Here is an 11,957-nt window from a genome sequence, read left to right on the forward strand (position 1 = left end):
GAACTTATTAACATGCTCAAGAAACCAGTTTAAAGATGATCTGAGCTTTGTGAAATTGCACATTATTCTGCTGTAAGCCCCCATCAGAAGATAGGTCATAAGGGGTCATGTGGGATGGACTGGACATGGTCAACAATAATACTCAGGCAAGCTGTGACATTTAAACAATCCAAATATCACAGCAGAAATCAGACCAGGCAATTTTCTATTGTCTAATTTTCACTGAGAAGAGCGGCACCTGGTGAGGTCGTCTGCTGCCGCAGCTTATCTGTAGGCCAACATTTGGCATCTTGTGCATTCAGAGTGGTTGTCTGAGTTACTGTTGCCCTCCTATTAGCTCAGTGCAGTCTGACCATTCTCCTCTGATCTCCACAATTTTTCATTTGTGGAAAAATCCCAGTAAATCATCAGTTTCTGAAATGTTCAGCTTGTCTGGCACTGAAATCACCTTTATTCACTATTCTGACACTCGCATTGAGCTTTAACAGGTCATCTTGACTGTATACATGCCTAAATACATTAATTATTTGTCTGATTACATGTTTCAGTAAAGAGCAATAGAACAGGAGCACCTAATAAAGTGGCCAGTGAGTTTATGTTTAAAATAAAATAGCCTATGACTGCAGCAGTGTCAGTGTGTTGTCATCAGATCATCCAGAGAAATGCAATCTGCTTATCAGAGGAATTAAATGGTTAACATATGACAGTCACAGGAAAGCAAGAAGATAGAGACCAATCAGGGTTTGACACGTCATACATTCTGTCTGTCATCCCTCTTTCCTTGTATGAAGCTGGCCAGCTAGCTGCTCTGTAGCCGTTGTTAACCAGGTTTTTAACGGTTAAATGCTTTTATTCTGTAGCAGAAAATAAAAGGTAAGTGCCGTTGTATATATCAGATGTCTCAACAGACGACATAATGCCATTGCCGGTGGTCTGACTCGTATTTATCTCTCGCTAACACTACTTTTGTTTGACTTACAGTAGCAGTGAATCACTCACAGGCATTAGCTTGCTAGCCTAGCCATTCCCAAACAATTTGTAACTCAACTTATCGACATAAGTCATGGCAGCTGAAGTAAAAACGAAGTATCTTCTGAAACATTTAAGCTGACATGCAGAGTGGGAAACAGGAGCGTACTCTTAAACGCTCCCCGTGCCACATTAGCAGCATTAGCAGATAACTAATGAATTAAACACCTGTATGCCGTGATTTAATAAGAGCAAAGTCCCCTTCCACCCTCGTTTTAGAGCTTTGTCACTTTTACAAACGCAAACGTGAAGCTTTTAAAGTGTAAAATATAAGAGTAACGGTATTGCATGACTGACTGAGCAGTCAGCTCATTGCTGGAAATGACTGGCTTACTGATGTGTAATTAGACATTAGATGATGTTAAACCTGACATGTTTTGCCTTCAGATATCCATCATGGCTTCTCGGGCTGGTCCAAGAGCAGCGGGCACAGATGGCAGTGACTACCAGCACCGGGAGCGGGTCGCCTCTCACTACCAGATGAGGTTCATTTATTTGTCATTAAATGAGCAATAATCCCCAAATTCAACTCTTAAGGAATTATATTTATTTTATTAATATTTTAACTTAAGTGCCCAAGTAATTAAACATTAGTAGTGTTTATCTGGAATCACTTTAGTTTTAATTCGTTTAAAAGCTGCTAAGTGTTAACTAGGGCCCTGTTAACTAAACTGATATAGATGACAGTATAAAAATGTATACCTCAGTTCATTCAAGGCTTTCTTTCATCAGTGTACAGTCCTGGTCATTCAAATCAAATAATAAAACAAGCTTCACTGTTCTTAAGTATTAAACTACTAATTTGAAAAGCTAAAAAGAGCAGTACAGCTGTTCTAAAACCAGAATGTCAGTAGTATCTCATTTGGCGTCACAACTATCAGCTGGAGAGACTATTCTCAAGAGCTACTGAGAGAGATGGTACAGGAACATGTCAACATGTCCAGCATCTCATGGACTACTTACTGCAGCCAGTCTGTAAGGTAGTATATCTAATTAGGGTGGTGCCTCATCTAATTTGGTGATGTGCAGAAGCTCCAATGGGGACTCTGCTGCCTCCATTCCTGTTCAGCTCATACACGTCAAACTTTCAGGAAAAGTCCAGGTCATGCCTCGTACAGAGATACTGATGATTCTGCAGTGGTTGTATGTATTAGTGATCAACATTTAAAGGAAAAGTTACGCTGCACAACCTGTCTGACCTGGGACGGGATGTGGTCATTATCTCATCTCGTTTCACAAGTTATTATTTGTAAAACAACAAATATGACTTTGAGCACAATGTCGGTCAAGGTGATCATTGTAAGCTTGAATAAATTCTGAGTAATGCTGCAGGAGAAGTCGTGATTCTTTTGAATCATGGACCCACAGGCTTCTTGCAGTTGCGTAAGCTCATACTCCTTCTGGATGGACAAGCCAAAGCAAATACAGCCTTTTGAGAAGTACTGTTTCTGAGACATCAGAAGCATCGGCCTGCTTAAATAAGTATATAGTAATTTATATCTAAGAGATTCTTCTGAGTGAGTGATTTGTTGCTATGCAAAGGTTTCTGTATTTAGGAGACTTTGATCCACTAAATTTTGAGTCGTTTAAAATCTAACATCTGATTGGTCTTTCTTTTATTATTTCTTTTATGTTCACAGTGTTTCCTTGAAGTCTGAAATCCGTAAGCTCAACATTGTCCATCTGCTGATCTGGGTGTTGATGGCAGCTCAGGTAAGCATTCTTGTGCAGAAGCATGTTTTACGTTCTGTAAAAGTTGAATGTGTTTTCATTTCTTTCTCAGGTGACGGTAAGCCAGCTGAACCTGGTGTCCCACAAGGTGGTGGCCTCTCCATACCAGTGGGAGTACCCCTACTTACTGAGCATAATACCCACAGTCTTCAGCTTCTTGGCACTGCCCCGTAACAACATCAGCTACCTGGTCATCTCCATGATCAGCGCCGGGCTCTTTTGTGTGGCGCCACTGATCTACGGCAGCATGGAGATGTTCCCCGTGGCTCAGCAGCTCTATCGCCACGGCAAAGCATACCGTTTCATTTTCGGCTTCAGCGCCGTGTCAGTCATGTACCTGGTGATCGTCATCGCCGTGCAGGTTCACGGCTGGCAGATCTACTATAGTAAGAAGCTGCTGGACCAGTGGTTCACCACCACACAGGAGAAGAAGAAGAAATAAATTCAGCCGAAGCATGCTTAAACTCCAAGGTCAACTAGTTTGAAGGACAAAGAGGATCTTAGAGCCAAATTGCCAAGACTAAGAGACTTTATTGTTGTCCAGCTTGTTTTGTTTTTTTCTATATTTATATTTGACAGTGATTACATCATTGTTTGAAGAAAATCAGTCCTTGGACAGATTGTAACCACCACCTTCCCCTCTGTACATGATTTCTGACATTTCATCATTAACAGAAACAAATCCTAAAATGTTTTGTGTACTTCATTACTTTTAAGTACTGAGAAAACGCAAATCACATGCAGTAACATTAATAAAATGTTTAGAAAATTAGAAATTGTAGTAAAAATTCTGGGATTCGGCACCATATTAGTCAAATTTTCCTCCAGGTGACTTCGTCCATTTCTCCAAAATTGGAGTTGGAGGTTTTCCACAATGTGTTGGAGATGCACATAAGACATTAACAGGTGATTGCACAAATTTAAATCATGCCTGTTTGATTTTTTAATATGTATATGAGGCAGAGTCCCAGAATTCTGTATCACCCCTCCTATTTATAACCATATAGTTGAAACTTAACTAAAAATGTAAAACAAGACAATTCACACATCACAATAGTTACCTTTACAATAACACACAGTCATGAAGACAAAAACAACACAGTGTAATTGCATAGTTAGAAAAAAGTTGGTTCAGTGATTTTTTTTTCCCCACATTTTGCATATCATTATCAAAACATTACCTAGATATTTAGGATTAGAACTCTTACAAAGATTTAAGCTTAGAAAATTAAGTGTAGATTTGATGAGGGATGCACCAGTTGTTACATTTTGGCCCAATATGCCGGGGAAAAAAAGAAATCATTTGATACCTTTCAAAGTACTATCTCTTGATGAGATGGGTAAATATTTTCCACTGCATTAACAAAAGGATTTCACTTGGTGCTAAAATATTCAAAAATTTAAAAAAACAACCCCAAGATTCCTTTCCAAACTCTTAAAACCTGTAAAGAATAATCACACTGACCCTACTTGATAAAAGTAACAAAAATTTTACATAAGTACATTTTTTTTTTTTTTTTTGTAAGCATTACACCGTAATGAACAACTCGACATGTTTCACTGAAACAACCACCATCTGCCTTGTTTGGCAAATCATATTTATCATACTCAACTGTCTGACTGACAGTGTTCTTCAGCTTTATTTAAGCATTAACATGTTTTCCTTTCAGGATCTGCCGCACCTGCAGGAAAAAAATTTGATTTTGATTTCAGTCAGCAAACAGTGCCATCTGCAATTCCTCCAGCATGTATGTGAAGTGACACCCTTACCTTTTCCCCAGCAGGACCTTCAGGTACCAGCTGAGACGGCAGCTCATTTTCTAAGTTCCTAATCCCAGGATCGGCTCCCTTTCTCATAAGCAGCTTCACCGCTTCGGCTTGAGTTTTGTGATTGGTCAGAGAGCTGACGATGTGCAGCGCCGTGTTTCCACTGAACGTCTGAAAGGAGTGGAAAAGACACCACATGTTACTGTTTGTGTAGTTTTTATGGGCGCAGTTTGGAGCTGTGACAGCTGGGAAACTTTCTCTCTGGTTTCTTGTAAAAGGCAGCAATCCACCCTAAACATATTCTTTGTCATGAAACAGTAGGCATACCTTAACATTTACAATGGACAGCATTGTTGGCTGGTCAAGAAAAATCTTCAGCAGCTCCACATTTGCCTCCTCAGAAGCCATATGGAGAGAAGTCCGCCCACTTTTCAGATCCTGGAGAGATTAAAAATAAACCAAATGAAAACCAGACTGGAAATTTAGATCACTGTATCTTAAACCAAACCACAAGAGACGGGAAAACCCGAGCAGTTTGGTGTGGAGCAGGACCAAGCCAGCTAAATGTTCCCCTGAAGTGGTAATACTTACCTTTGTCCCACAGGAGGCGCCCATGTTCAGCAGAATCTTGATACATTCAAAGTACAAGCGCTTTCGCTGCCCCAGCTCCGCGGTCATGAATGTGCAGGGATTTTCCAGGTTCCTCAGATCCTTCACAACATTGTTGTGAGACAAGACGGCCAAATGAAGAGCAGTCAAACCTTCCAGACACAGAAACAAATTACAGAATTTAATCACAAAAAAGGCATTTAAGCATCCTAAAGTTTTCAGTCACACAAAAACACACTCACCATTGTAACTGAACATTTCTACATCGATCAGTTCCCCATTTCCTTTTAAGGCCTTCCAGATGCCCTGCAGAAATATGAGTGAGATTAAGAAAATATTCTTAATACAACTAGAAAAAAAAAGCATGACTGCAACACTAAATTCTATTCTGACAAAACGTTATTTGGCCTACATTTGTCACAGTTGCAGGGGAAGTGGATCAGAGTCCGGGTTTATTATTAATTTTGGCGCCATGTGATAAGACAAAGGTCTCTGGTACATTTGAGGAAGCAGGCAACGTGTTTCACATTAACTCTCAGCAATACGCATGTTATACATTAACAAGATGAGTTGTGTATCTCTGTTGTCTTAAGGGCTTGAGATGAAGGCCTCTTTTTTATAGTCTTCAAGACAAGACTTCAAGACAAGACTTAAAGACTTACTCAATTTCTTGTTTTAGAAGACCTGTCATCCAAGAGCCTTCTTCAGTTAAACCTTTAGTGGGTTTGTTATCATGCAGCCTTAACTCTTTACCCTCTAGAAACCTTACTAGGAGTAACCCTTGAATTTAATGATATATACTGAAGTGTCAGAACTCGTCAATAGGGGTACAGGGGAGGACGTCAAATATTGTCTTTATGGCAGAACTCTTGTTAACTCTTAACAATGAATGGGATGGGTCAGCAATTCTCAGGACACACTCTACGGTAGTAACCATACTAGGGGTTAAGAAATATGGGACTCCGATCATCTTTGAAAACTGAAGTATGTCTAGTTGCCAGTTTCAGCGCCTACAATGACCACTGGATTACTGACCTACACCGATATCTGTCTCCTGTTTAGGTTATGACATTTGATTAGTTCTTTGACACTAAACCCTCTGGTTTTGCTGCTCAGAATCAGAAAGTTCTGTTTCCCCTACTTGTAAGCACTCCATTGAGGAAAGCTGTCCCAATTCTGGCCCTGTGATGCTTAAACGTGGCAAGACTGTCGTCATCTATGCGACTTGGTGTTGTGGTTTCAGTGAAAATCTTCAGACTTTATTATGAAAGCTGAATTATGTTTTACAAAAGAAATGAATCCTGCGTTTGGAGTTTAGCCAGCCTTTCTCAATCCCCAGGTATCACCTAATGCCGTTTTCCATGGGCGTGGCTCATTTACTCACAAGGTGTCATTTGCCAGCAGAGCTTCACGCCCTGGATTGGGGCAATAGTGAGACAGGTGTGCCACTCCCATCTCGCTAGGAGATACGACAGTATCTGTTACTTTGTCCTACTGTTGTATCATGGGAATACTATACTCTGAACAATCACCCTTTTTTACATCTTAAACTTGTGTGTTTAAGCCTGTTGTTGCTATAGAAACAACCACAAATATTTTTCTTATTTTGCATCAACAAGAACACCAGATGCCGTTCTGATGCAATCCCAAAGGGATTAGTGCAGGGAATTTCGTTTGTTAGGTAAATGTCTACACTGTATAGCCACTTTGTATTTGATAGCAGCAATTAAAGTTTGAGAATTTTTAAAGCTAACTTAAAAATTTCGTGTTGATCCAAAGCAATGCTCTGAAAAGTTGCTAGACAGTATAATCTTACACTGCTTAGCAATGGAATGATTTAGATTAAATTAGTGAATATTTGAAGCCTAAAGAGGTCAACTTTAAGTTTATGCTTTAACTTTTAATCAGCATTTAATCTATATATACATATGCAGGTAGGTAGGTAAATACTGATAGTGATTTCTTACCCCCAGAGTGAGATAGTGGCCTTTCTCAGCACACACATGCAAAGGAGCACGGCCCCAGCAGTCTCTCGTGTTGACCTGAGCTCCATGAGCCATGAGGTCTTGGAGAATTAAGTACTGATTGGTGGTAGCCGCGATCTGGAGAGGGCTCTGTGGAAACACAGCTTACAGGTTAATGTGTCTTGATGTATGAAAACCACCATCAATCACAAGCCACTGAATGTCTTTACCTGCCCATTGTGTTCTTTAATGTCCAGAAAGCAAGTTCCAGCCATTTTTGCAGAGAGCACGTAAGCCAGAGCACGCAGACCTTTTGCTACTGCTATGTGAAGGAATCTGGTGGAAGGAGTAAAAAGGTCAGCTGCAGCAGAAATCCACAGAAATGCTGTTCATAGTGTTTGGGTCAGGCTTACTGTACATTTGTGTGATTTCTAATAATTATTCTGCACTTTTAGCCAAGTAGGCCTGTTAGAGCTATTTTCCATTTGCTCCTCAATGATTTCCACCTTTGTCTGCGTTTTTTTTTTTTTTTTTTTGCTTAATTGTTTACCCTAAAAACAATAACTTTCACCTAGTGTTCGTGTGACTTCTCTACCTGTTTTCCAACCGCTCCAACCTGTTATCCATTACCTTTGCATATTATAACCATTTAATCATCTTTTTCCCAACCATTTGAATATTTTGATCCGTTTCAATTGTTTGCTTTTGTCTTTGTAAACTCTTCACCCAATATGTTTATCTAACTGTTTAAAAATCAATGATCCATTAGCTTATTTTCATATTTATGTCACTTTACCGGATAACTGTAGATATTGGAACCTTTTAGCTTTTAACCATTTAGCTATACATTTGCTGGGGGGGTGCTATTTAGCCTTCCACTGTTCTGTTACTTTAACCTGTTTCAGCTGATCAGCCTTGACTTTTAGTAGTTTCACCCATGTAGCTTTTTACTTTGACCTAGCTCTGTCTGCCCATACAATTGTATCTCTACTTTTTAGTTTACTATTTAATCTTCTCACCTAATTCTATGACACTGATCTTTATTCACCTAACCACTGGTCAGGGTAATGCTTTCGTTCATGTATACATACGTGTCACCATCTGAGTCCTGCATGGACAGCTGCTCTAGGGAAATTCCTTCAACTTTGCGTGCCTCCTGCTGTATTTGCCATTGAAACAAGGTCATCCTGCCTTCAGGAGACGGGGTCCTTTGTTCGTGCAGGGGTGGATACTCGAAGCTGTGCTGCATTTGTTGATTTACGAGAAACTCTTGTTTCATTGGAGCATTTTCAGGAGCAGCAGTTGGAAACAGGGTGGTGGTATTTTGACTGACAGGCACTGGAGGGCTTAACTGATGATGATTCACACCAGTGGGAGAAGTTTCGTATTTTGGAGACATGCGTTTATGCTCCAAATTGTAGTTGTCCTGTGAGCAGTTCTGTTAATACAAGAGGATCAATGTCAACTTTTACTAGGAATATTAATAACTGGCTTATTATGGGTTGTTATTATTCATAATAAACACACTCATTTGGGCTGCCTTTACATGCAGACTTTTCTCAACAACTTGTACTTGGCTCTGAATTTTGCCAATTCTTCCTCATACTGGAGGAACTCAAAGCACTGCCATAACTCAAGACTACACGCTCATGTGCACCTTTATAAAGAGTTCAGATGAAGCCTTCTATATGTTCTATTTTCTGTACTTTACTGGTCTACTTGCACTCAGGGCCATACCTGTAGATTTTTACGTTTCATCATTAGCATTTGCTTCACAGTTCTCACCGGTGGCGGCTTCACATCGATGAATGAGCACCCTGTAGTGAAATTAGAAGTTTTACTAGCCTGGACATGAAAGACACACTGTGTCTTTCACGCACTGTAAATATGTGCCACCGCATAAAGCATCAGGTATTTATTCTTCAGTGAAAAATAGGAAACAGTGCATGCAGTAAGGGGGTAAAGTTCATTTATCAATAAAAGCTCTCGGTTGATTAGGTAAGCATTTAGTCATGTGGTGTGCTTTAGGCCTGGCACACAAAGTCAACAGTGCGACTAATTTAACATTCCCAAGTCTGTCTGACTTCCTCGTTCTATGAATCTCGAAAAATAAAACAGGTGGAATAAGGTGTTTGGAGGCAAAACAATGTGTGAGGTTAGAGTTTCAGACTTTTTAGAGCAGTGAATGTGTTATCAGTTTACTGAAATTACACAAACTCACCTCTGAAACTCGAGCCGAAAGGAGAGGCCAGCAGAGTCTGGCCTCCTGAGATTTCAATCCCTCTAGAATCCAGCATGTTTACGGAGTCATTCACTGATTCTCAGCTAGCGTTCTCTGTCAGTTTTCTCTGCTGCTCCCTCCACACACACAACCTGGAGGGTAAACTGCCTATTACTATAAATTTTATGAAAAACAAACAGCAGGTGTGTGATAGTGAAACATGTACAGGTGGCTCACCTTTCTGCTTGTTAACGCAGGATCAGAAACAAGGAACAACTGCAGCACAAAATGCCCCGCAACTGGTTTCCTCCTACACAGGGTTACTGAGGTGTGTCTGTTAAGCATTTCAAAATAAAGGTTTTACTTTATGCATAACTGCAAAACATTTATTCCAACTAAAGCCACCTAAATTCTACTAGTTTATGTTTGCAGCTCAAGGTGAAAGTCGAAATTAAAACACTGAAAACAAATTTATATGCAAATAAAGTACATTAAAGTATTAAAGTAAGAAAAAAGGCTCTAAAAGCAGTTGGATTTAAGCCTATTTAGAAACATAAAAGATTAGCGGCGATCAGTTTATATGCAAATGAACTTTACAGTTTGAATACATAAGCAAACTTATGAACAATGCTGCCTTTTAACACCACTCAGTCCCAAACGCAGTGCAAATTTAAACTAAGTACTCTTCAATTAAAGCAGATTATTATTAAATATGTCCTGTTACTACATTAAACAGAAAACTTCCTCTTAGGTTCCAGAGGCTTACCTGTCAAGTTCTGCGCATCTGCAGGATGAAGACCTGTGTTTTGTTACTGAACACCTGCATATAACTGAAAGCTCAAGCTCTGGATGACTTTAATTTGTTGTTGGAGCAAACCACTCCCCTGTAACAGCCATCGTTTGTTGGGATTTCCCCTCTGGGAGAGGGAGACAGGTTGTGCTAGAATTTAAAAAAACAGATCCTGTGTGGGCGTTATGAAATGCGTGATAAGGCAGAATGGGATGGCAGAAGGACGTCCTTATTCTGAAACAAAGAACAGACAGACAGATTTTTACTACAAATTTCTGCTCAGCTTTTTAATACATATTTTTAAAAATCTGCCTTTTTGTTGGTTCTTTGCCTGCTTCGACTACACTTGATCTGATCCACTTCAAATTTGGCAGGTTTGAAGTGGATGAGATGACTTGTTTAGATGAGCATTTGTCATATTTGTCATACATATAGCATTTGAGTTTTTGAATGTTTCCCATGTGGTGACTGTGCTCTGCTCCACTCTGTGTGGAGAGTATACCTCACCTCTACGTTTAACCATCACCGACAGGTACTGAACTTACCCAAAATGAGTCCTTTAATCCCGAAACCAACTCAAACATGCCTTTGAAGGAATGTGGAAAAAATGAGAGCCTACCAAAAAAATGTGACCTATGTCTGCACTTGTAGGTTTTATTGTTTTTACTAGGCTAGGTTGCTGAGGTACGCAGGCTGGACGAATTGTGTAAGGCTCATTTGTTGATTAATGTTGTCAAAACAGCATGTCTTGAATGACCCAGGCCCCGTAAAAGGTGTTTCACTTCCTGGTCAGTCTGTGCAAGTTGTTATTCGCTTTAAATCTGGAAACATATATTGATTCCATTTACAAGAAAGCTAATCAGAGATCAGGGTGTTAAGAGGCTTTGGCGTTAGCCACAATGTTTTTGGAAAGAGTTTGTTAGCTTGATTGAAAGTGTCCTTATATCCAATATCTCAATGTGGTAATCAGGGGCAAACTGAACAGGGTTGTAAGAACTGGAGGGAAAAAAAATGATGAAGCTGTATCATCAGGCTGTCTTAAGGAAAAGCCCGGTCTGTTGTTGCTGTCCGTTAATTAATGCCCTTAGGACAACATGATTGCATGCCTCTAGCTAGCAAAAAGGTGTAGGAAGGGATCGTTTGTGCCAAGAACAATTATTAAGCTGAGTAAGAAGATGCTGTGATGTATTTCTATAGTTGTATTGAAGTTTTACATATATATATATATATATATATATATATATTATATATATATATTATATATATATGTGTGTGTGTGTGTGTGTGTATATATATATATATATATATTAGGGGTGCAACGATACACAAAATTCACGGTTCGGTTCGGTTCGATACTTTGGTGTCACGGTTCGATATTGTTTCGATACAAAAAAATGTTCATGCATTTTTAATTTGTCATTTATTAAAATTATAAATATATATTTTAACTCAAAAGTACCGTTTTTAAATTTAACCCTAACCCTTGTGCGTGTTTTTTATTTTGACAGCGAATGCGCACCTGCGGACCACTTATGTGCAGCCCTGGTTATTTAGCTCATCATATTACAGCCACAGAAATTCTTTTGTCCATGAAACCATAAAGCTGCACTTTCTTTTTGCCTTATAGTCTGATTTGTCATAACTTCTCCGTTTTGTGGTAAGCTTTTCTTTGGCTGTCACTTCTTCACCCTGACCTGTCTTATTTGGCTCAGCAGAACTGAAATGCTTTTACACACGCACTCACATAAGCTCAGCGATTCTCTGCACGATCAACCTCTCATATGTTTAAGCTTGCTGCGGGAGATTTCACTTGTCATGTTTTCATAGTAAGCTAACGATTAATAAG

The 11,957-nt window shown here is 39.5% G+C and overlaps 2 protein-coding genes across 2 annotated transcripts; one reads left to right on the plus strand and one right to left on the minus strand.

The window, feature by feature from the left end:
- The first annotated feature begins 781 nt into the window (after positions 1–781).
- On the plus strand, positions 782–3,444 carry LOC146608289 (protein jagunal homolog 1-B). Its single transcript, XM_085348118.1, has 4 exons — positions 782–873; positions 1,417–1,514; positions 2,670–2,742; positions 2,813–3,444. The coding sequence occupies exons 2-4, from the start codon at positions 1,426–1,428 to the stop codon at positions 3,200–3,202; spliced, it is 552 nt and encodes a 183-aa protein (XP_085204244.1). The 5' UTR covers positions 782–873; positions 1,417–1,425; the 3' UTR covers positions 3,203–3,444.
- A 959-nt stretch (positions 3,445–4,403) lies between these two features.
- On the minus strand, positions 4,404–9,615 carry nfkbiz (nuclear factor of kappa light polypeptide gene enhancer in B-cells inhibitor, zeta). Its single transcript, XM_085348357.1, has 11 exons — positions 9,559–9,615; positions 9,322–9,473; positions 8,838–8,917; positions 8,192–8,538; positions 7,331–7,436; positions 7,104–7,250; positions 5,379–5,442; positions 5,119–5,288; positions 4,855–4,965; positions 4,531–4,698; positions 4,404–4,442 (listed from the first exon to the last, which is right to left on the minus strand). Exons 2-11 carry the CDS (start codon positions 9,395–9,397, stop codon positions 4,404–4,406), a joined length of 1,308 nt encoding a protein of 435 aa, XP_085204483.1. The 5' UTR covers positions 9,398–9,473; positions 9,559–9,615.
- Positions 9,616–11,957: the final 2,342 nt, after the last annotated feature.

This window comes from Diplotaxodon limnothrissa, linkage group LG23, assembly GCF_057381915.1.
Source record: "Diplotaxodon limnothrissa isolate DT_005_m linkage group LG23, D_limnothrissa_male_GT1.1, whole genome shotgun sequence".
In the NCBI taxonomy this organism is placed as follows: domain Eukaryota; kingdom Metazoa; phylum Chordata; class Actinopteri; order Cichliformes; family Cichlidae; genus Diplotaxodon; species Diplotaxodon limnothrissa.

Coding starts and splice junctions, on each gene's coding strand:
- LOC146608289 (XM_085348118.1), top strand. CDS start 1,426: ATGGCTTCTCGGGCTGGTCCAAGAGCAGCGGGCACAGATGGCAGTGAC. Junction 1,515..2,669: donor GCCTCTCACTACCAGATGAG/GTTCATTTATTT, acceptor TTATGTTCACAG/TGTTTCCTTGAAGTCTGAAA. Junction 2,743..2,812: donor GGGTGTTGATGGCAGCTCAG/GTAAGCATTCTT, acceptor TTTCTTTCTCAG/GTGACGGTAAGCCAGCTGAA.
- nfkbiz (XM_085348357.1), bottom strand. CDS start 9,397: ATGCTGGATTCTAGAGGGATTGAAATCTCAGGAGGCCAGACTCTGCTG. Junction 5,289..5,378: donor AGAAATGTTCAGTTACAATG/GTGAGTGTGTTT, acceptor TGTGTCTGGAAG/GTTTGACTGCTCTTCATTTG. Junction 4,699..4,854: donor TGTCCATTGTAAATGTTAAG/GTATGCCTACTG, acceptor CACTCCTTTCAG/ACGTTCAGTGGAAACACGGC.